This window comes from Astatotilapia calliptera, chromosome 20, assembly GCF_964374335.1.
Source record: "Astatotilapia calliptera chromosome 20, fAstCal68.1, whole genome shotgun sequence".
NCBI classification, from domain to species: Eukaryota; Metazoa; Chordata; class Actinopteri; order Cichliformes; family Cichlidae; genus Astatotilapia; species Astatotilapia calliptera.
The window spans coordinates 11,812,761-11,837,088 of NC_137441.1; the positions used below are offsets into that span (position 1 = coordinate 11,812,761).

At 41.5% G+C, this 24,328-nt stretch overlaps 1 protein-coding gene across 1 annotated transcript; it reads right to left on the bottom strand.

Annotated features, from left to right (window-relative positions):
- Window positions 1-528: 528 nt before the first annotated feature.
- rbm38 (RNA binding motif protein 38) lies at window positions 529-22,347 on the bottom strand. The gene is made up of 4 exons (XM_080295603.1): window positions 21,775-22,347; window positions 20,203-20,326; window positions 16,929-16,983; window positions 529-2,051 (listed from the first exon to the last, which is right to left on the bottom strand). Exons 1-4 carry the CDS (start codon window positions 21,994-21,996, stop codon window positions 1,700-1,702), a joined length of 753 nt encoding a protein of 250 aa, XP_080151729.1. The 5' UTR covers window positions 21,997-22,347; the 3' UTR covers window positions 529-1,699.
- Window positions 22,348-24,328: the final 1,981 nt, after the last annotated feature.

Sequence of the window (24,328 nt, forward strand, 5' to 3'; positions counted from 1 at the left end):
TTAATAGTATCAATCATTAACAATACAGCAAATCATACAAGTTAAAGTTTAGTGAAGTAAAAGTCAGAAATTCCTCTTTGCTTTCTCGACTGAAGTCACATTATATTCATTTTATTCCATATTTTCTGCTCTGTGTGCCACAGTTTGAGAACCACTGGTCTTTTGGATCATTAAACAAAACACATCAGTGCTGTGCAGTAAATATAAAGTAAATGCTTAGTTTAACACTGAGAACCAAAGAAGGAGAAAAAGACAGGCTTTCTTGAGGCCAAATGTAGCTAAACAAGCAAGACATAATGTGTTGTTTAGTGGCTCTACTGGCTGTGATTGGCTGGTCAAGGTTGATGATTTTTCATTGTAAGAAAGGCAATTAACATATTTGTAAAATCTATTGCCTTCAGCGGGTTTCCAGTTCACCAGTGTAAAGCAGCTCAATGACATAATGAAATGTAAATTTTCCATGCTGCTGGTGTATGTACTGTCCAGAAGTACTCAGATTTGACCTGCTTAAGAAAAAGATAGCACATCTCATTTAGAAATATTCATTTTATTTTTGCATATTTGTTTAAGATGTGATGTATGGCTTGTTTTAAGACTACTAAGATGATGCGGCGGCACCAGGAAACTGCAGTATCACGACTAAAGAATCTCTCTGATTTCTGCATTCGAGGAAAAAACAAAAACAAAGAAACAACTCTGATCAGTACAAGAGGCTAGAAAAGAAGCTCAGACCTGACACCAGCATATACTGCATTATACCGTATGTCTCTCACTCGCTGACACTCACAGAGACCAAACATGGACATACACACACTTTTGGACATCCACATCCAAATACATTTACCTGATCTGTATTGACACCTAAGTAACTGAATAAAGACCGACTCCGAGGATGCTTTTGCTGCAAAAGTTGAGAAAGCCTACAAAGCAGCTACAGGAACTTCATGTGATGGCTAATATGCTTGAAGTGTTAAGAAAGTCGATCTCAGAGTGACAATCTAGCAGTAGCATTACACAAAAATATTACACCAGTGTTGTCTACCTTATTAATGTTCCACCTCTGTCATTAATATTGCATATTCTGTGGTAATTACTACATAACAAATTGCCAGCAGTGGAGAAAACGAACAAAAGGGAACACAATAAACATTTCGTTTGTTTCACATGTGAGACTAATAAAAATGACAAAATGAACTAAGTACAGAGACAGATCTCTAAGGCCATAGACAGAAAGTTAACCTTGAAGAGGAGGTAATTGGAGCTGTGTTTCTGAAGGAGGAACTGACTCCCAGCTTGGCTAGAGTCCAGCATTCAGCTCAGTAACTTTGGAAAAACTGCAGCCACAGCATCATGTCAAACATATTTTCTCGTTGTCTTTACCCCGAAGTCAGACTGCCTCCGAACTCAGCAGCAAGAGAAACATCCAGAAAATTACCAGTCGTCTAATTCCAGTCTCTGAGTGCTGCCACTGATGAAAAACATTCAGAGTGTATGCTGATGACAATAGTAATAGAACGTTTTCTTTAACTATTACAACAACAATAATAATAAAAAAACAGGAACTAGAGTGCTCTTGAGAAGCCCTTTTGATTATATCACACTCTCTTCCACTTCTAGTCTCATCCTGATGATGTCACGAGTCAACAGTCACGCTGTTTCGAATCATCAAGTCAGCAGCTGCAGCCATGCTCAGAGCTGCTCACTGCATGCGGTCTGGCTGGTGCAGAGGGTAGTGGAGGAAGGCCTGCGGTGCAGCAGACACAGCAGTGAGTGCAGCTAGGGGAGGATGGATGGCAGCCGGAGGGGTTGGTGATGCTGTGATAGTGGGCGCTGGCGTACTGGGGGAGAAGGTGTAGCTGAGGTAGCCAGCGGAGGGTGACGGCGATGGGGTGTAGGGGTACTGCTCCAGTCCTGTGGAGGCATAGGGCGTGTAGGTGGGGCTGTAGTCTAGGTAAGGGGAGGTGAGAGCCGCTGCTGTCGGGCTGAGGTGAGAATGGAGCAGCAGGCTGGGCTGGAGGAACGTCTGGGGGTAGACGTACTGCTGAGTGAGCCTGGAGGGACACAGAAACACATGTTTGGTTAGCAAATATTAAGTAATTCATTATCTGGTTTTTACAAAACGGTAATTAAATTACTAATTATTGCAACTCTATTACCATTTCAATTATTTATCATATAAATATTAATTTTTTAGTCAAGAAATCAATTACCATATTGTTCTATAGTAAAAACAGAAATATACACTTAATATGCTTAACACTAAAGCACACATAATAAAATAAACGTGGGACTTCTCGTTTTTAATGTGTTTATATATAAACATATAATATGTTACACACATTTTCTCATGATCTTTCAGTAAATTCTTTAAACTCAATCACTGAAATCATTAAAAAAATTACACTGACTGAAGCACAACTGTTACAAGGATAGGTCTGTAGGACTTTGTTGAAAATTGTCATACCATTTGTAAATGTAACTGATGAGTCTTTATTTATTGTTTCATTATCGTTTATTGTTAAGATCACTCATACCTGTTTAACAGCATCTTTTGGGGTTTAAGAGTTTTGGGGAACTCTTTGGGAGTCATGTGAAAAAGCAAGTTTTTATGGAATTTTGCAGCCTTACTGCTTTCATAGTAGATAAGAGGGAGAGTATGTGCCAGGTGCGTGTAATTAAGTGCATTTGATCAATAAATCAATCATCAATAAATGTGAGAAACTCTTAAAAAGCAGAATTTTGGGTAGTTTGCTAGTCTGCAGCATTCAGCTGTATGTCAACCAAATGCCACAATCTTCCCAGGAGTGGATGTCCCATCAAATTCACTCCAAAGTCTGACGATACAGTGCAGTCAGTCAGGCTCTACAGGCATCGGTTAGCATGTTAAATGTTAAATGTTAAAGTTAATGATAGCACAATCAGATAAAGACTGAATAAGTATTATTTGTTTGACTGACTCTGCCAAGAGAAAGCCTCTTCTCCCCATAAAGTACACGGCAGCAAAGTTGCTTCTGAACAAAGCAGAAGAGTTTTGGAAAGACAAGACCAAAGTGAAGATGTTTGGCCATAATGCACACCACCATATTTGAAGCAAACCAAACACAGCATATCAGCACCGCCCTGTGTTCATATCAACACCTCATTTCAACTGTCAAGCACACCACGGTGGTGGTGGGGGTGATGGTTTGGGTTGTTTGCACTCACAGCACCTGTACACCACGTTGTCATTGAGTCGAACACGATCTCTTCTGTATACCGAAGTATTCTAGACTCAAATGTAGGATCATCTGCCTGAAAGCTAAAGCTTGGTCCAAATTGGGTCATACAACAGGACAATGATCCCAAACACTGGCAAATCTACAACAGCATGGCTGAAAAAGAAAAGAATCAATGGCCCAGTGAAAGCTCATATCTCAGCCTGGTTTCCTCTGTACGCCACAGTAGGTGCTAGAAAAGAAACTTAAATGACATTTTAAGAACTATTGTCCTCAGTTTCTGCGTTGGAAATTATAATTATTTCGGCTTCTACTGTAAATCAGTTGATATTAGCATGTTAGCATGCTAAAATGCTAAACCTTGCTAATGCTAAAAATTAAATAATCCAGCATGTTTTTCATTGCTACTGTAAATACATTAGCATCACGTACTACAAACACATGCTAACTTATGTAATTTGTATGCAAGTCAGTGTGTGGTCTGACATGTAGCTTTGCTTGGCGTTAAGTCTTATTTATTATATCTTTTTAAATGTATATCCTACAAGTTGCACTTGATGTTAGTGCAGATGTCTCAAATTAGCCTATAACGTTATAGTTTCTGGGTCTTTTCTGCCAATTTTAAAACCTTTTTTCATGCAACAAACAAACAAACATACAGATAACCAAAAAAACCATTAAGATATAGAGAAAAACAATAAAAATAATGTAGGTCAGTACATGTTTTGTATGGGCAGAGTGGTTAGCAAAGACAAAAGATGAAGCTGAAATTCCTCTTGAGACTTAAAAGATTGTCGTAAAAATCACACACACAGGCCTGACAACATCCATTTCTGTCTGAATATCCAATGGCAACATCAGGGAAATATGTGTGCAGAGCTGCCACTCTGTATATCACTGAGAGGTCTGATTTTTAAAGCGATGGTAATACGAGATGCTCTACGTTCACAGTTTCTTTAGCAAATGCTCATTTTCTCTATACCCCAAATACTGAGTCCTACAAAAGGTTCTCCTCCTCCTTAAAAAGCAATTATCAGTTCTGCTCCCTTAAAATAGATCGCCTCCCTTGTGTTTAAGTTTAATTAGCACACTGCCTGAAAAAGGTTTAAAAAAAAAAAAGACGCTTTGATCCTAATGAAACATTTAGGTAAGAAACACTAAATTGCAATAAACTATTCTTATCGGGATTGGCTTATGTTTCAAAAAATCTGTTTTACTTCCAAAATATGATTTCTGGATTTGACACCTGTGCACACACACACACACACACACACACACACACACACACACACACACACACACACACACACACACACACACACACACACACACACACAAGCTGCCACAATAGATGCATGGTATGAGATTGTCTGCACTTGGAGCCACAACAATAATGAGAGAAAAAAGCGCTCCACTGTCCTCTTGTATTCAATCATGTCCTTGCCTGAGGCTGCCCACTTAACCTGAACATCCTCAGTTACATCTGGCAAAAGCAACAGCGATCATATCAAAGGAACTAGGTTATGCTACGCTGCTTAAGTAAAAACAACAGAACATGACAGTGTTTAACACTACAGCCTGCAGTCAGAGTCATTAACCTGACAGTAACCTTGTCACTGCGTCTGAGCAGGTGATCGGAGCAGTGAGAGGCGGTCTGCCGCTGCTCCTGCTTACCCCTAAACAGAGAGAGCGAGCAGGGATCAGGTGTGATTACACAACAAACACTGAGTCTGCACACAGCCACTGTGCTGTATACACAACACAAAGACACACGCCAGTATGTGCAGGATAGCTGCCAGTATAAATACAGCATCCATATATTCATTTTAAGCATTAATCAAATTGAACTCTTCTTTTGAACTTATTTTAACTTATCGTGCCCTCTGATTGGTCACGCTAAACAAAATCCACAAACCTGTTTCCCCCTCATCACCAGAGCTCTAATGCTAGATAGCTGCAGGCTTAGTCTGATTGGCTGGTGTAGGCAATAGAAAGAAAATTTGATATTTTTTTTTCAACTACTGCTGATTCATGATTTCTGAAAGTTGTTTTTGTTTTTTATTTAACTAGTTGTGCGGCTGAACTGGACAAAAGGACCAAAAGAAGAACAATGGGTAAATAAAATACCACTAAAATACCACTAAAGGCAGTATAAGTGAAACTGATTCTGAGGTCTGTAATTCAGTTGCTTCTTGAGACTACGAGACTGTCCATGACCATTTTCATGGTTTTGGATTTGTTAGTTTTCCATCCTTCCCTCCCTTATTATTAGTCTCATCTGCGCTGTCTTTCACGGGTATTTCAAATTAACCAGCCACCCTCTTCAGTGTATATCCTTCCTGTGTTCCACCTGTGGCTTTTCAGATTTCCTGTGGGGTTTTGGGTTGTTTTTTTCTTTTCTTGTGTTCATTGGTACTTTCCCACAGATGACCTTTTGCCAGTTTTTGGACCTTGCCTTCGCTGTTTGTCCTCACTGGCAGCCTTTAAGTTTAAGGCCACTGCCTGTTTTTGAAGTTGGTCTTTTGGCTTTTATTCCTGCTTCCTGGTGTCATGCATACACAGGCAGTGTTAAAACATTAACCACAAAAATGTGGGATATTTTCTTATCAGGTGTATTTATAAATTGCAAATATGTGACTCCTCTACTCTGTTGCTTCTTTAAAACCCCTGAAAACCATTCCTTTTCTTCTATAATATTAAAAACTCATTACTAAATTAAAAAGAAAAAAATGAGTTTATAATTTATTAAATATCATTAAAGTTTGATTTGAGTCTTACAAAATTCTGATTTGGTAACTTTTTACAAACTTTACTCAATTTTTTAAAAAAAAGGAAGGAAGGAAGGGCCAACAAAATTGCTGAAGTTCTGGCTGGCACGACGAAGATCATCATCTGCACGGTTTCAACAACATATAAAGTCAAAACAAAGCTGAAGCTAGCAGCATCCTGCCTCCTCGACCCCTCTCTATCCCATCTCATATCCCCCCGGAGCAGAAGTGCAGTGTCATTCCCACGGCTGTGTGCCGCTGCCTGCCTGACTGATCCAATGTGACAGTGGCATCGTACGAGTGGGAGCTGTGCCTCGCCTCTCTTCTCCCCGTGCCTGGCATCATCGCATCACTGTCAAACACACATTTATACATGCGCACAAACACGCACAAACTCAAAGGGGACGTAGACAGGCACGCAAACTCTAAATTACAGCGCGCACATTGAATCACACAGTCGAATACGCCACATCCCGAAGAAGTGAACACGCAGGAAATGTAATATATGCACACACTTAACAGGTTGTGTGTAGTTAGTTAAGCAGCTTAGAAGAGTGTGTGTGTCGTGGGGGGAGGGGGGGGGGGGGTTCAAGCATGGCAGGACTAATTGGCGCAGCTGCATGGGTGTGCACTCACTAACAGACCCATGAGAGCAGAATAACCTCCACCAACTCTGCTCTCCCTCCCCTCTCTGGGTTCGCTCCCTCACAGCCATCTTCCACGTCTGCACTCCCCCTCGCTGTCCTTTCTCAAAACCAGGCAGCGCCATGAAAGAGAGAGGATGCACTGACCAAAGAGAATAAAAACCCAAACATCCATAAAGGGGTTTATTTGTTTTTTGAGGGTTTTTTTTGTTGTTGCTGAGGTTCAAGGTCGGGACTCCTTAGACGAGGAACGAGCGATGCTGAGAGGTGAAGGATCAGCCATCATATCCCTCATGCCTTAGGACAGCCTCGCTTATAATAGTACAGATGAGAGAAGTGAGGAGAGTGAATCAGTCAAAGACACAAACACACACTCATGGAGAGACACACGCATGACCCTCCGTCCTCTGTCGATAAACACACACGCAGCTCGAGGGGGGGTGAGTGATAGAAAGGCCAACATCAGCGCCGGACACTCAGCTCACATGTCAGCAAGCAAGCAAGACATTTAAATCTGATTCATTCAAATAAGGCTGACACGGAGAAGAAAATGTCAAAAAAAGGAAACGTCTCCTGACTTCAACCCATCTCACGCCTGAGTTTTAATCCTGCACATGTCAGTCTAATGAACGCCATCTCACTTCCATCTGACGTTCACTTGTTGCACGAATAAAAAAACATTCAAAATATCCTGTTCCGGACCTGCATTTATATAATTTAACGGCTTTAACTTTTTCCAGGTTTAAAGCTTTCATTTGAAGTTATTTGTCAGCTTCCTAATGACATCAAATATAATCATCAAGTAAATAAGGAGCTTTCAGGTCCCCGTTTGCTTTTGATTTCAAGATTTCAAAGGATGTTACATCAGTTTTTTTTTTTTGCCTTCAAGCCATGGCTTCTTTCAAAGTAAGCCCAAATTCATCCATAAAGAAAAGAAAATGTTCAGAACTGTCAAAATGATGTAAAAATTTTACTTCAAACACACATCCAATGAATTGTTCAGAATTTTAATGTGAATGTACCCATTTGTAAGGGTTATAAAGAAGATATCGAAGATATTTAACTCAAAATACATGTTTATAACTTTTCCTTTATAGATTACTCTGTGTTGATACATGTAGCTGGTTCTCAGTGTAATACTGAGAAAACCTGTTATGAATGAAACTGCTCGCTGTTAAGTTATGTGTAGTCCCTAATCTTGCTTCCTCAGGCCAGTGTCTGCAGATGTGTGCACATAAAGTGATTGACATTCATCATGTTGATAAATGAGAGAGTACAGACCATTTGTGGTTGCTCTCTAATGTTGACACAGAGCTAAAATGAACTGTGGAGACACACTTAAGCAACTGTTGACAATCATATTCAGGTAGGCCGTGGAAGTAAAGCTTTTAACCTATGTGGCCGATGTGTGCCGAGAAAAAATCCCCAGCAGCAGCAGCCTGAACCGTTGATACAAGGCAGCATGGATCCATGACTCTACCTTCTGAATGTGACAGCAGAAACTGAGATTCATCAGACGAGGAAGCATTTTTTCCATTCTAGCTGACAGGAGCGGCACATGGTATGGTCTTCTGCAGCTTCATGTGCAGTTCACTCAAGAGATGGTCTTCTGCACACTTTGGTTACAGTGCTTGTTTATTTGAGTTACTGTCCAGAGATGTGGCCATTTTCCTCTGACATCTAGCATCAACAAGGGATTTTTTAGCTGGAGAACTGCCGCTCACTGGATATTTTCTCTTTTTCAGAAAAACCTAAAGATGTTTGTGTAGGAAAATACCCGCAGACCAGCAGTTTGTGAAATACTCAGACCATCCTGTCTGTCGCCAACAACCTTTGTCATTCTGATGCTCAGATTGAACTTGAGCATGTCGTCTCTTCATAGCCGCATGGCTAAATGCACTGAGCACATGATTGGCTGATTAGATATTTGCATTAATGAGCAGTTAAATGGGTATACCTAATGAAGTGAGCGTATTTTGAATATTTTAAATAGTTGTTTATAGCAGCTGGAGCTTCACAACCATAATTGGGAACTTCACTGAGAACAACGTTTGCTATTTTTCTGCTTTTTCTGCTCTGATTAAGACTTAAACCAATAGTTATTTTCATCAATTTCCTAGAATAACCTTCTGGGTGAGTACAATCCCCATTAAAGTCTTCACAGTGGTTTGTTTTAAATTGTTTGCATGTTCAGTTTACCCCTATGTAAACCACAGAGAAGCAGCAAATCCTCACAACTAAGTGGAAGTAATTTACAATGAATCAATATCAGTGGATGGCTAATCAGTTAATTGTCTGACGGTGGCAGCTGTAGCTCTGAGCAGTCATAGGATTACTTTACATGATGCAAACACAAGACATGCCTTTCTCTTGTCACATTTCTGGCAGGTTGGCAGGTTTTTGCTGTGAGGCGCCTGCAGGAACACAGAAGTGTTGATTTAGCCTGAAATGCGAAGTCACTGCTCATTAAAAACTGGCCTCGATCTATATTTTATGCACTTTATTTGTCAGCATCAAGGCATCAGTGGGAGACAGAGGATGGGAAGATGACTTTAGTACTTAAATGCACATCAGAAGAAAAAAAAAAACATAACCCGATGTGGAAGAAGTGGAAAAAGATGCAATCAGAGATCAAAATGTGTCATCTTTTAACAGACAACTGTGCTCTGTGTGCTCTGAAAAGCTTGCAACACCATCTCTTTACATTTTTTGTTAAATGAGGCTTTTCATCCAACAGAGGTGTCGCTCCTAATTGGGTCCCTGGGTAAGAAAAATATCCACCTGAGGGTTCGCCGTCTACCTAAACCCCCCTTCAGAGAAAGAGTGATGACTGCAGACTGAGAGGAAAGAGAAAGAAGGATTATTTAAAGGGGGAAGAAGACAAGAGGAAGAATGGGAAAAGAAAATCAGACAGGGAGAGATACGGAGTTACGGATGTGAACATATTAAACAAGTCGACACGTTGGCGCCCGCTGAGGCCGTTCACTGATTTCCTGATGTTTCATTGAGGAGCGTTTTATAATAAACGCACATCACACGACCCTGAAGCTTCACTGAACCCAGCCACAACTTCATCCACCCACAGGTGTGCTTTAAGTCTATCACCCCCTCCTCCCATCCTCTACTGCTCTGTTCCACTGCTTCAACAGGAAGTCCCCCCTCCCTTCCCCCACGCCTCCACCTTAAATAGACTCACCGCACATCCATCTCCCTCACCCTCCTTTATTTTCACTTAAAAGAAATTAAAGAGCAGAAAAAAAAAGAATCTCACTTCTGCCAAGCAACCGCATCGATGTTGCTGCAGCTTCTGGGTGCTGAAGGCAGACAGCAGGCGGCTATGGGCGACAGACGCCTGCCCTCCTCCCTCATATGAGAACATGCTCCCCCACAGCCCTCCACCCGAACTCAGCTGTACCTCAAAGCCACATTTGGCATCAGTCTGTCCTCTGTCCTCTAAAAACTTAAAGCAAATATGCCAAAGCAGCAGACAGCGAGTTGCGCTTTGTTTGAGTTTATTTTTGATATTTGCTGTTTACTGTGTGAGTTTGTGTGAGCAGACAAAGGAAGAAAGCCCACTGGGAGCCCCACAGTGATGATGGTGAAGTGGGAACAGGGGGCAGCAAAAGGCATGGGGATATATTTAGACGAATCTTATGTCTAGTAGTTTGACGTTTGGGAAAAACATGTTTGTTTGCTTTTCTCGCACTGAGTTAGATGAGAAGAATTTCATATCTGTCCCTTAAATATGAAATGACGGCCAGCCGCTGATTAACTTTAAAATTCACCCACTAGCTCCTCTAAAGCTCGTAATTATCATGCTAGAACTTGTTTAAGTTACTGCTCTGAGCCAAGAAATAGTCTGATTTGAAACACACCTGGTAGGTTTTTATCACTGGAAGGGAGCTGTCATTCTGGCACATAGATCCTTGTTTTTGCTTTTACAGAATTTTTAATTAGTGACATTTAAAAGTGCTTATAGGTGGACTTTGTTGACAAACCCCCACTTACCACTTAAAATGATAAGAATAACCTTTCTGCTAAAGGAATATGCATAATTTCTTATCACTGAAGCCTCCTTGACTCACTGGTTCTTTGTTTTAATAAATCACAATAATTCACCATTTTTTTCAAATTCTAATGAAAGTGCATTCAAAAATAAATTATAAACTACATTTTATCACAATTACAATCAAAGTTGGAGCAGATTTGTCTGTTGCACAAGCATGAGCGCAAAACATTTGAAAATCTTCTATTGTCCAATTTTGGTGAATTGTGGTCTCAGTTTCCAGTTCTTAGCTGATGAGCTAGCTGACTTGGTGATATGCATTTAAAGATTCTCTCCTGCCTTCCCATCAGCTTGAAGCTGTCTGGCCATTCTCCTCTGACCTCTTTCATCAACACGACATTTTCACCCAGAGAACTGGTGCTCACTGGATATATTTTCTCTTTTTTTGGACCATTCTCTGTAAACCCTGGAGATGTTTGTGTGGTAAAATCCCAGCAGATCAGCAGTTTCTGAAATACTCAGAGCAGCCTGTCTGACACCAACCAATATGCCACGTTCAAAGTCACTTAAATAACCTTTGTTTTTTTCTCATTTTGATCCGATGTTTGAACTTCAAGCAGCTTGTCTTGTCCATGTCTACTTGCCTCAATGCACCGATTCGCTGCCATATGATTGGCTGATTATCAACTAGTTGAATGGGTGGAACTAACAAAGTGTATATTTGCATACACAAATGCAAAAATGCAGAATAAAAAAGAAACTGTGACAACGGAAACATCTTACACACACAAAAAAGATCCCAATCAGTTCAATAAATTTAAATATGAAGATCATTAGTTAGGGAAAACAAGTCCTAGATTTATAATCAGAGAGAAAAGACACCCTCAGTTAAAGTGAAAAACGGTGAATGCCCAACTATCTTGTGATTAAAGACTGGAAAAGCTACTGTTCTTTCTCAACAGCATGACCCTGTTTAAACTTTGGACTATTTCTTTTAGTTGAGCCTAAAATAAAAGTCCTTCATGCAGCCAAGAAATGTTTGAAACTGACTGCAGTCATACTGATCATGTCACAGACACATCGAGCCTCGGAGCACAGAGATCTGAGCTGGGACAGATGTGCCCTTTGCACGTAAGAAACTGAAAAATCTAGACATTACTCAGGCTGCAAGGTTTATTTATCCCCAGTTTAAACATGTAATTTCTGTCAAAACTGCTCTCCAGATTAAACAACTTCTCTCACATTTGTTTAAAGAGTCAATATTAGCTCAAGTCTCCTTCTGTCTGCTTGTTTCACTGTGCTGGATTCAGAACAGTAGCAGTGGTATCCTACATTCATCAGAACGCCCTCCTCAAACAGCAGATTTGATTTCTTATCTGCACCAAAGAGATAAAAATCGACGTTAGCGGTAATAGCAGTAATTCAAAAATAGACAGTTTCCTGTTGAGAAAAAGGCAGTAACCTGCAGCTGTGGTGCACTGAGACCTCCTGAGGTTAACGCTGTGGCAGACACTGGTATTGCTTCTTCTTTTGCAACAGATTTTTCCCTAAACACACCCTCGAACAATGAAACTCAACTTTGTTTACAGTGTTGGAGAGGAAAAAACAGAGGGGAATGCTCAAAACGAATGTATTTGTTTCACTTTTTTTCAGCACTGACATGCACACAGTTGTTGCACACATGAGATTAAAAAAACCTGCGTGGTTGAAATCAAAGCAGAACAGGCTGAGATATCTTAAACCAAACCAACAATATTAGTCAGAAATTAGTCATCTTTGTCAGCTATGACACAAAAACAGCCCAGCATTTGCTAGTTTCAGTTCTCAATTGTGACAATTTGCTTTTTTTTTTTTTAATAGCAACTCTTCAAAATAAAAGCCCACTCAGTAGTTTTCATTGATCTGATGTTTGGGAAGCTGGAGTATCATCCGGTCGTCGGTTTGAGTATGCCCTCATTCAAATCTAATGCTTTAAATAGAAAAAAACTATAAAATATAAGCGGCTCATAGCAGGTCTTAAAATTAGTAAATACAATCTAAGATTAACTGTAAAATATTAAATATTAAACTGCTATTATATGACATAATGTGAAAAACTAAGTACACCCTTACTGGTTTCATAGCAATTACAAGACGGACGTAAGAGCGGCTTAACAATTTGACAGTCTGGAGTGTTCAGATGTGCGTTAACACAATGCCAAGGAGTAAAGGCATCATCAGTGATCTTAAAGAAGCAGTTGTTGCTGCCCTCTAAAAGTCCATCATTCTACAGTGGAAAAGATTATTCACAAGTGGCAAACATTCAAGGCTGCTGCCAGTTTTCCAGGGTCTGGACATTCCAGCAAATTCGCCATCTCTATTAAAGCAAAGGTTTAGGCAATTTGCTGGTCTGGAGCATTCAGATGTGTGTTAACATAATGTGCCAATAATCTTCCCAGGAGTGAACGTAACAACAAATCCAACTGTGAAATGCTCAGAGAAACTGCAAAAAAACTAAGATTTACATCTCAGACTCTACATGCCTCAGTCATGCCTGGCGAAAGTCCATTTTTTCTATATAGAATCTGGCAACACAGCTTAGGTTTTCAAAGTTGAATCGGAAAACAACACAATAGGAACAATGTCCTTTGAACAGACGAGACCAAAGATGCCATGATGCACACTGTCACATTTAGAGACCGGGGGGGATCTTGGCTTGTTATGCAGCCACAGGACTTGTGAACATTTCAGCCACCTTTCAGTTGACCATGAACTCTTGTATGGTATTCTAGAGTCAAACGTGAGGGGATCTGTTCAACACCTAAACATTGGTCTGTGTGATGGCGACAGGAAAATGATCCCAAACACACCAAAAACTCTAGAATAGCCCAGTCAAAGTCTGCAAATCTCCATAAAGTGATGCAACAGACAGTTATGCTGATAAAGGTGGCTCTATCTATTTAATCATGGAGTGCTTTGTTTGTTTTTCACACACTGCTTCTGCATTTTTGGTTTAGTTTGTGTTGAATAAATAATGACACAATCTAGTATGACATGTTGTTGTTCTTCACAGGCTGCACTTACCTAATTTTAAAAGATGCCAAGGGCCAGATGATGTTTTATGTCCTGATATGTAAGATGACTTTACCTTGACTGTGTTTTAGTATTTTACACCACAGTGTGAAATAAAAAGTATAATTCGATAATTAGGTTTAAAATTACCTGTTGGTGGATTTTGTTAACAGACCAAACAAATGTGCTTTTTAATCCAATGTTTCAGTTCATACTGACAGAAAACAGAAAGTGTTCTTGCTTCACCTCATATGTCTCATTTATTTTCTTCACAGATGTCCCAATAGTTTCTCAGCAAATTAAACCGCCACCTGCAAAACACACACGCATTACACACTGCCTGAATTTGGAGGTGTTTTAACCCTAACAAACAAAGTGCCACCTGTGGTTTGTGTTTGCCTTTGGGCTGTGCCAGGTGATGTTTTCAACTGTTTTTCTTCAGTCTGAGGTGTCAAACTGTGACTCTTCCTGCAAGCAGAGATTAACAAAAGACTCCCTCTGCGTCAAATCTCCTCTCGCACTCTGGGAGACTTTCTATCAACCCCTCATCACTCATTCATAGACTCATCTGGGTCAGCCTCAATTCCCTCATCACTCATTCAGAAATTGAGGACTGCAATATTAATAGCACTCAGAACAGTTGAGGTTTTTAATGGACTTTTCTGTAGCCGCAGGATCGGAACTTGTCAGCCTTCAGAAAATCAGAGCGAAGAGATCATTTCCAAAACGCTACATCCTGTAAATTCCTTAAAATACCTCTAAAATATAGAAGATCCCATCGCTAAAACTTCAGATTTGTGACAGCCAAAGACCAAAATAGCAGCTATTTGATTTTGAAATGAAGCTCAAAAAGTCAATAGCAGCGCCAGACACACAAAACAAAATCAACAACTGTGACAGTTGGTAACATCTTCTCCTAAGATCACCTCCTCACCGGCGATACACCAAACATCTGAGTCAAGACTAAGTAGGTGTTGACAGAAGAAGAAGAAGAGTCATCCATCCAGTCATCAACAACAACACATCAGCTGGGTTCAACCTGCACCGTCTCTCTACTGTCTGCAGCAGTCTATGATATGAGTCACCCCCCTTGTTTTACTCAGGAACTGAGTCATTAAGATTTCCTTTCTTGTTCACACTGAAACTCTGGGACACTGAATGAGAACGTCTGTCACCCGTGAATTACACAAACCCAGAAAGGTTTGATTCTTTCCAAGAAACCAGCACCAGCTCACCAGCACGATACATCTGTTGCCATTCATCTCTTTAGTAATTTGGCATTAAATCCTTTGTACTCTGATACATGAGATATTGACATACACCGTGACGTTGGAAACCAGTTGCAAAACAGGCCTTTTTCCTGACTTAGTGAAAGTGTACAATATTTCATAAGAAACAACACCTCTGATCAGGTGCAGGGCTGAAGCATCAGTGTGCAAACATCCACACAGATTATAAACTACTTAAAGGGAAATTAAAGTGAAACCGAGTGTTAAAAATACTTAAAAGTGTTTAGTGCAGCTGCTGGCTGTACTTATCATACTGTATTTTCCCCATCTTTTTAACGCTTCTCCTATTCCTGTCCTGGGGTAGCATGTTTGTGTTGGTTAAAAACTCTTTCAGTAGGCAAATACCTAAATGGACACAATTGCAGTGGCATCATTTAATCATTATTTGCAAGATGTGTGAATTTTGAGAGAGTAATCTTGTCAAACATGGAAAGTTCTGTAATAAAGTTTGCAGCGTTTGATTATGGTAGTTGCGCTAACTGTTGCATGTTATCTAGGGTTGTGCCACAGCGTACCATCCACAATAATTCCAGCACAATGTTTCAGCATAAAAAGTGTCATCTCATGACACCAATGGTATAGCAATGCCATAGATTAAACATCCCTAACACGCACAAAAGCAAAGCCCAGACATGTCTGAGAGGGAGAGCAGGAGTGCTTAAAAAGGGAGCTACCTAAATTTTTGGAAGTGGAAGGTGGAAGTGGAAACAGCAAACTTGTTTCAACATTTGAGGCAAACATAAACCATTAAATAAAACCAGATTATGAAGGGCTAGGGTTATGAGGACATGTTAGCGGTTTGTGTTGTGCAAGCCAAAAGTAAACAACTCAACCGAGCATCGCTGGAGCGCTTGCTAGCTTCACTCCATATGACAGGAAGACCAAATAGTGTTGAGCAGTTGTGTTACACTTAAAACTTCAGGGAAAACACTGCCTAGGCTACATTTGTGCTTACATTTGACTCACGCTGTGTCACTGGATATTTTATTGTGTCACTACTATTGCGCTATAATGCTGCTGTCTTGTCACCTTGTGGCAATAAATTCACACTTCAAATAAAGGCAGTCTGTCATCAGCGTCAGAATCACGGTGGAAAAAAGGGATGCAAACTGCCCTTCATGTTGTTTGCAGTAATAAATGCTGCTGCCTACAAGCTTGCTGTATTAAATAGACACCAAATAACATAACAACACATAAAATATCTCTGCCTCCATTAACTAGAAGGCACTGGTGTTGCTATATGTAGTGATGACAGACACTTGCCTTTCTCCTACATCGAGGGTCAGCATAACAACCAAGATTAAACTTTTATTGATTGTTATGGGTATCCATATACACAGCTAACTGCAGTGAGCACAGTAAACATGTTAGCACCTGCATGTTTATAGACTCTTGTTTTTCCGGTTTCCTGCCACAGTCTCTATCTTGCAGCCAGTTGGGATCATGTTCAGGGTTTTTAAAGGGTGTTAAAAACACCACTTTCTATTACACAACTACACAGTGACTCATGAGTGGCACTACGGTGATGCAATGAGACCTCTGTGTGCACAAATGCGAGGAAGCGTCTGTGTGTGTGTGTGTGGAAGTGGGAGAAAAAGAAGGGATGGGGGAAGTTTGACTAAAAAGCTTGTTGCCTCAGTGAAGCCCAACTCATGCATGAGTGAAATTCGGAATTGAGCTTCTCATGGGTTTAATGGACCAGAAAGAGAGAGAGAGACAACAGAAGACATCAAAAGCCAGTGCACCGATATAGAAACGGGCACAGGGTCGAATACATTCTGGAGGCGCTGCAGAGTGCCAGCGACTACCGAGACCCAAGTGCAGAAAAGGAGCGAGTGCTCACAAATGTCAAGGGCGGAGGAGTGAAATGTATTGTGTTGAGGAGGAGGAGGCAGGTAAGAGAGAGTGAGAGAGAGAGTGTTGGAAACAGTGGTATTGATTCTTCCCCGTCTTACCCATACTGCCTCTGAGCCCACGTAGGATGGACTTGCTGAACTCCAACAGAAAGACCTGCAGACAGAGACAAAGACAAAGAGGGAGGCAGCGGTAAGGCGGGATATTTTAGCTACTGGCTATACAAACAACAGAAGAGACGGGCAGACAAGGACAGAGCTGCTCTCTCCCTCTCTGTCTGTTTTTTTCTCTCTCAGAGGTTAGCATGTATACGGGAGTATCACAGACCGACTGTTATTCCCCCAGCATACACACTCATACAAATAATGATGCACTCTATTGCTCACAAACATCTGTGACCTCCCTGCCTCCAGACTTCATCGGGAATCAGCTGAGACTGAGTAAGAAAGGAGAAATGTATCCTCCTCCTCCTCCTCTCTGCACCTCCTCTGACTTCATCTTTACATTCCTGCAGCTATTTATTCCTTCCCATTCCTCGTTTTTACTGTACTGACATGACTTCATCAGCCCTCCTCCTTCGCCAGGACAAAGAGGAGACAGGCACACTGTTATTTGTTGCTCTTAACAGTCCCGTCCCCTTCTTGCTCTTTTTCGCCTTCTCCCCGCTCTCCTATTCTCTCGCTACTCTCGCACACAATAACAAAATACCAAGCGCTGCCATCTCCCATCAGCTGCATGCTTGGGGAGTTGCGTCGCAGCCCTCGCCCAGAAATAAGGACACACAGTCAGTTGTTGTTGGCACCGCTGTTTGTCAATCACACCTACACTCTATGGCATTTCAGCCAGCACGCTTTAAACGGAGTAGTGAGGGAGAGCTGCTGTCAAGGTCTGGTGTGCACCCAGATGTTGAAGGGGAAGCACAAAACATGTGCGGTGGTGGTTATCTCTGAAAAAGCCCAGCAGTGCAAAAGCTTGTGCGTAAACTCAAGCACACAAGGAGCGAATGTATGGTGAGAATAAGCAGCTGGCTGGGGCGACGAGCATGCCAGTGGTCGTCCATGATTTATCCAACTAATGTCACATTTAAGCATATATTTATATTTTTTGTGATTTCTCTTGTCCTCCACAAAGCTCTGGGTCAACATCCCTTTCAGTAAAATGTAAATATGTAGAGATTTGAAGCCTGCTTGAGAGCATTTGCTGCCTTTGTTCATTCAACAACGTAGAAGGCCTTTAGCTGGTTAGAAGCACACTTACTGTAAATCAGTCTGATCCTATTCAGAATGTGCTGTTTACATGGGACACATATTTCAACAGTATCCAGATTTTTGATTGTCTACCTGCAGCTTTTTTACATTTCACACGACAAACAGTGTGCTGGATTCAGTTTCTCAGTAAAGGAAACTAAAAGTAACAGTACACTTTAAGGCTTACAATATTCTGCTTCCTTTATACTTCCCTATTATGTTTTTTTATTTTAATGTAGTTGCTAACTACAAGCTGTGACAGAATGAGGTAAAACCTGAATAACATGTTTATAACATGCAGTTTCCCAATCTGCCAACACGTACCCTGGACATGTGATCATAACCAGGGTCTTCATGCAAATAAGTGTTATTCCAAGCCTTCCGTGCAGACTATCACAGGCTGCGATATTCACCTTCATGATCTATCATATTCACATTATTCTTTCAGTAACGTCCGTGTTCGTCAACATCCACAGAACGGTGGCTTGTGAATGAATTTATTCAGCTGGCACCTGGTACCCAAGCATTGAGTGCCAGCTGCTTGTCTTCAGCTGGCACTCAAGGCTTCGACTGATAAACAGTGTCTGCTCTTGAAGTGATGCCCAATTTATGCTTCAGCGGGAAATCTAAGTCGTAACCTACGACGTAACCAAAACCTCCAACGTAGCCTGACGCGCACCTCCCGAGTAACATAACTACATGTCGTGTTGAATCAGCCCGCAGCTACTGTGATTGGCCTGTTCAGCATTGTAGACGCCTCCTGTAGATTTCTGGCTACTTTTTTCTCCAATTTTTGAAAGTTTTTATTCACTGAGAGAATAACAATCATCATCTCAGTATGAGAATTAATAACCACAGCGTTGGTATAAGGACTTACGAATGTTGGCAAATTCCTAGAGAAAGATTCCTGAAAGTAACAGAATGGATATGGGGGAACGTTTGTCTCTGGGAAAAAAATAAAAAAGAGCAGAGACTGCATATGAAACACTGTCAGCCACTTACACGGGCTTCAGAAAGGTTCCCCTGTGCTACTGTCACTGACTAATTCTGCCCCCACCCCCATATAATCTAGAAAACTAAGTATTTGTTGTGGCTTACTATACTGTAAATCTCAAACATGTTATCTCTTCCACGTTGAAGTCTTTAGAAGCCACTGCCTGTCAATTTGCTACATTATATCCCTTTTTTCCACTAATCCAATTCAAGGTCAAAGGCTGTAGGAGAGGGTACATCCGAGACAGGTCGCCAGTCTGTCACAGAGCCACCACAGGGTGACAGACAACCATTCACGCCTACGGTGAATCACCAATTAACCCAACATGCATATCTTTGTACTGTGGGAGGATGCTGGAGAACAGAGAGATCATGCAGGCCTCAGCAGGCTGGTTGCTATGAGGTGATGGTCTTCACCTACACGCGACCATACTGTCCTCAAATTACTAAATTATATTTTTTAAATAAGCCTAGTGATAGTGCACTGTGGAAACCTCATATACCTTATTTGGTGCCATAAATCCTTAAAAACATTCAAGAAGTTTTTAAGCCAGTAGTGAATCTCAGATGCGCAAATACAAGTGGTCCAAACTGCACTTCCACAAAGCAATATTTTCTACTTTTTTAAGCAGCAGCACTCAAAGTCATCCAGAGGTGCACGATAAGAGCCAAATTTAAATCAACTAAGATTTTTGTTTCTCGTGGTTGCAGGACCCCTGCTCTAAATAAGCATTTTTTAAAACTTTTTGTGCCATTCCCAACTTGAAACGTCAAGAAAGTCACGTCTAACCTCCACAATTTTTATCAATCTTTACCAATAAAAAAGTATCGAATTAGAATTTCACACTGGCATCAGCAAATTAGTTTTTTGTTTTTTAAAAAAATGTTAAAAAACACACTTATTCAAATGAGTTTCACTTCACGTTTTTTATTGGTTGTCCTTCCCCTGCCGGTGGTTGCATGCACCAGTTGTGGGAACCACTGCTCTAAATACTCACCAAACCACCAAAACCACTCACTTAAAGCTCACCTTTTCAAACCTTCAAATAGCATTTGATTAAAAAGAAGCTCGGTGCTACCTCTTGTTTGATGAGTTTTTGAAGAAAGAAAATAGACGCAGATTAACGATGCTTACTTGACTGTGAGCTGCGAGGTTTCGCCCCCAGGTACGCCAGGTTCACATTGGCCTTCCTGCCGTCGATGATGGGGTTTGCGTCTTTGCACGCACGCTCTGCCGCCCCCCTGTCCACCATGGTCACCTGTAGACAGCGTCACAGCATTGCACATTAAGACCACTCATGTAATCTCTTAAACCGACAAAACTGCAACGCATGAAAGCTTCTCTACAGTCTGGATGCCAGCATGAGCACTCGGATGAAGCAACACAGAGGGGTGACCCTGAGGATGCTTCTGTCCTCGTCTCCTTAATCTTTTTTTTCTTCCTTTTTTTGCAGGACAGGACACTGACTCCACTACATGAAAGGAGAAATGAGTGTGTTTTAAAGCTGCCAGTGGAGCTTCAGCTGTGTTGGTGTGGGTTGAAGTGTAGGAGGCAGACTTTTTTTCCTTCACCCTGGCCTGCCAAGGATGAAATGCTAGAATCTACCTTGAGGGACTGAGTTGAGGAGTGGGCAGAAATAAACTGGGAAGGGGTGATACAGGTTAGCACACACACACAGAGTGCAGTTACACCACAATGCAGAACCACAGCTGCAGGCTCCACTGCCAGTAAGTGGAACAGTGAAAGTAAAACAGCTATGCTTGCTTTCATTTTACAGCATCAGACTCTGGACTTTTATGCAAACATAAAGCAGTGAATGGTTTTTAGATCGCTGTGGTTCAAGAATTAAGACCTCTAAAGAGACGTCAAGTATGAAATGAGCACGCTGCTACCCAACTCTCAAAAAAGGGAGGGGGGGGAGCTCAACACATGGCTGCTTCAGCTGATCAGCTCATTGGCTGCGCAGTAGGTAGAGATAATCTGAAGTTCAATACACATTAACTCAAAGTCACTCAGACAAACAACCAAAACCCAACCTGGCAGAGGGGGGAAGGGCTGTGAGGGAGGAAGTCAACATGAAACTGCTGCAGCCTTATCTTGCAGAGCCAACTGACATGTCACACCTCCGAGTCCAGGGACCCCCGTCTCCCCACCCTACACACACACACACTCTCACACACAAACACAAACACACAGACGACACAGACATCTGCCCACAGCTGCAGCAGCTTATTACCAACTCAAGTGTATCTGTGTGGGTGTGTGTGTCCTTGTTTTGTGTCTGTTCGAGCTTCCATTTGTACTTGGGGAGAGTGGAGATAATTGATGACACACTTATAAGTTATAACCTGCTTCTCATGCTTCTGGCATGTGACTGTCACCACCAGACACGCTGCACATGGCTCCTGCTTGAACAAAGTGGCAGTGTCTGCAGCGTGCAAGCCCGAGACACACATTAAAAAAAGGTTCCGATGAAAAACATAAGAATAATGTAATTAACTATTAAGATAAAGTCACTTTAAACTGATTAGCAGCTACAACAGACGTGGGCTACTGTGCTTTAAGCGCCCTCCGTTTAATTAGATTGGAAGTTGCTGATAAAACCTTAATTAAACGCTCTTTTTTGCTTTGTTTATTCACTCTACATGCGTTGAGTTGCTCTCTGATTCTAGCAGAGAAAAGGCAGATGAACTTAGATTGACTCACAAAGCCGTATCCTCTGGATTTTCCCGTCTGTTTGTCCGTGATCACCACTGCCTCGTCGATGTCCCCGAAAGTCTCGAAATATTTCCGAAGTGAAGCGTCGTTGGTGTGATAAGGAAGCCCGCCGACGAAAATCTTGGTGTAAGTTGTGTCTTTTTCCATGGTGGGGTGCATTATCTCTAACGGAACCCCGACCAGCTGACCTAAAAACAGCGGTGAACTCATGCGGCTTGAAGATAAAGAAAAAAAAACGCAACACAAAGGAAAAAACAAAAAACACAACACGACAGTAGCGGAAACTTTACGCTCTGTGGTCACCGACAGCCTATAATAACGCCAACAGCGCGTCCATGGCTTGACTCGCAGCCCCCGGTTGCCTCACATATACCGCTTTTAGATGTGTACTTGTCTTGGACCCTCTTGTCTCCCGTCCCTGGAAAAAAAAGGCAAAGTCTCCAGGCTTGGACAGGCGGTTACATGCGCCCACTCTGTTTCTGGTCCAATAGACGAGCGGTGCGTCTTTTCCTATCCGCGCATCCCTCCTCCTGCTCCACCCTACCCCCTGCCGCCACACACACACACACACACACACACACACACACACACACACACACACACACACACACACACACACACACACACACACACACACAGAGGAAACCCCCAACTTGGTCAGTGAAATGATGAAACGGAACAGCCGGATAATTTGGGGACCAAATGTCTCCAGGAAAAACCGGATCGTGTGCGCGCCTGAGAATGCGTTTGACTTGAAGCTTCGGAGAAAGTTGGTGCGAGGAAAACAGTGATGAGAATGACAATTAACCAAAAATACACATAAAACCGGCAGTTTGTAAAAAACTTTGGACTTTTTCGTATGGCAAGATTCCCACAGCATGGCTTTAAGGAAGAATTATTTTGAACTAAAGTTCGCAATTAAGGTTTTAACAAAACCAGCCTCCGCGAGTGAAGCAGCTAAAAATGGTGCTACTGTATAATTTACAAGAGATAAAATACTATTAAGGAAATTTGTTCTCGATTAAGCTAAAATATGCCAAGTTCCTCACCCACTACAAAAGCTCTAACTGTCCTGACTGTTTGAACCAAACTAACACTCCACAGAAGTGCTGGCGGCGCTGTGAAGCAATTCACTGCACCCAATAGTTCCCCATTCTGAGTAACTTCATTAACATGCATGCGCTGGAAGTCATCCCCTGGAAATCATTAACCGGTGGACGAAGTTTCATAAAGAGTAGAGGAGACCTTCACATCTCCAACCTGCTGATCACCCATTTCTCCAACTGAAACACTGCGTATTTATTTAACCCTCTGAGGTCTGAATCATCAGAAGTAGTATATTTTGCAGAAAGGCAAAAAGGACCTCGCTGTAAAAACTGTAAATATTCTATGGAGTTTTTAAGGAGTTAGAATGATTTTTTCCTTTGTTCATAGATCGATAAGAAGTGGGAGAATAATCTAATAAAAACAAAACTTACATATTGTAAATGGCTATTGGTTACAGATGGCGTGATTGTGTGATGATTCAGAGCTACGAGGGATAAATAAAATCCCTCGTAGCTCTGATTGATTGTTACGTTACCTTAAAACTGAAGGGAAACGTTAAAAAATGCTTTGCATTTCAGACTTGCAGTTGTTGGAGAATTTAAAAGGGTGAATGAGTCACCCCACAGCAGCAAGTCAATCAAGTGAAAGTTATTTAAAGCTCTAAAAGGCGGATAGAGTCTTTTAAAGTTTCTGTACAGTAACAGAAGCTGCAGCACTCGTGGGGATCGGATGGCCTTGCCTGATGTGTGTGTGTGATCCTTTCATTAGAGGGTGGGGGTGGATAATTAAGATGAGGGAAGAAAGCGGGATGATACATGACAAAAGCTCACACGTTTGAGAGAGCGGCGGGGCTCTTGCAGGAAACATCCCTGCAGATGAAAGCGAGACGTAAATGAGAAGAAGCTCTCGTCTTTTGTTTTAGAGGAATGGCCACCCAAACGCCCGAACCCCCTACTACATGTTGATAGCTCTCATCCACACAAAGACACACTCACCTTCCCTCCTCCACACAGACTCACGTCTCATTAATACTTGGACCAGAAGAACGTCTGCTTGTAACATACACTTGTAGCTCCTGAAAGGCTCAGATACTGCAGCAGAAACACAGTTTCAGCGCTTTCTGTAAGTCTGGATTGTTGCTGCAGGGCGTGAAGACTGATGAGTCGTGCACAAAAGCAAACACAGCAGAGCCACTGTAATGTTTAAATATAAATTTGTATTTACATCAATATTAACATCAAGAAACAAGGTAAGAAAAATGCAACAGTATTTTACATCCTGTATTAATGACTGTATGATTCCCAGATGTGTTTTCTCTTTTCTTTAAGCTCCAATGAAGCACTGAGAGGAGTTCCTTTCCGTTAAAGCAGAAACACAGATGTTTTGTTTGAAATGTTTGTGGATAAGTCTTTCATATTCTTCATCGAGAGACAAGGGTTTTAGAAAAAAAGAAATCCAGGCTATTATTCTGAGACATAAATGACATCAATCATGA

What these genes read in the sequence shown, in the direction of transcription:
- rbm38 (XM_080295603.1), bottom strand. Translation starts at nt 21,996, where the DNA reads ATGAGTTCACCGCTGTTTTTAGGTCAGCTGGTCGGGGTTCCGTTAGAG. An exon ending in AATCCAGAGGATACGGCTTT is followed by an intron (nt 20,327 to 21,774) that starts GTGAGTCAATCT and finishes CGCTGTCTACAG; the next exon opens with GTGACCATGGTGGACAGGGG. An exon ending in TGGGCTCAGAGGCAGTATGG is followed by an intron (nt 2,052 to 16,928) that starts GTAAGACGGGGA and finishes GTGTCCCTCCAG; the next exon opens with GCTCACTCAGCAGTACGTCT.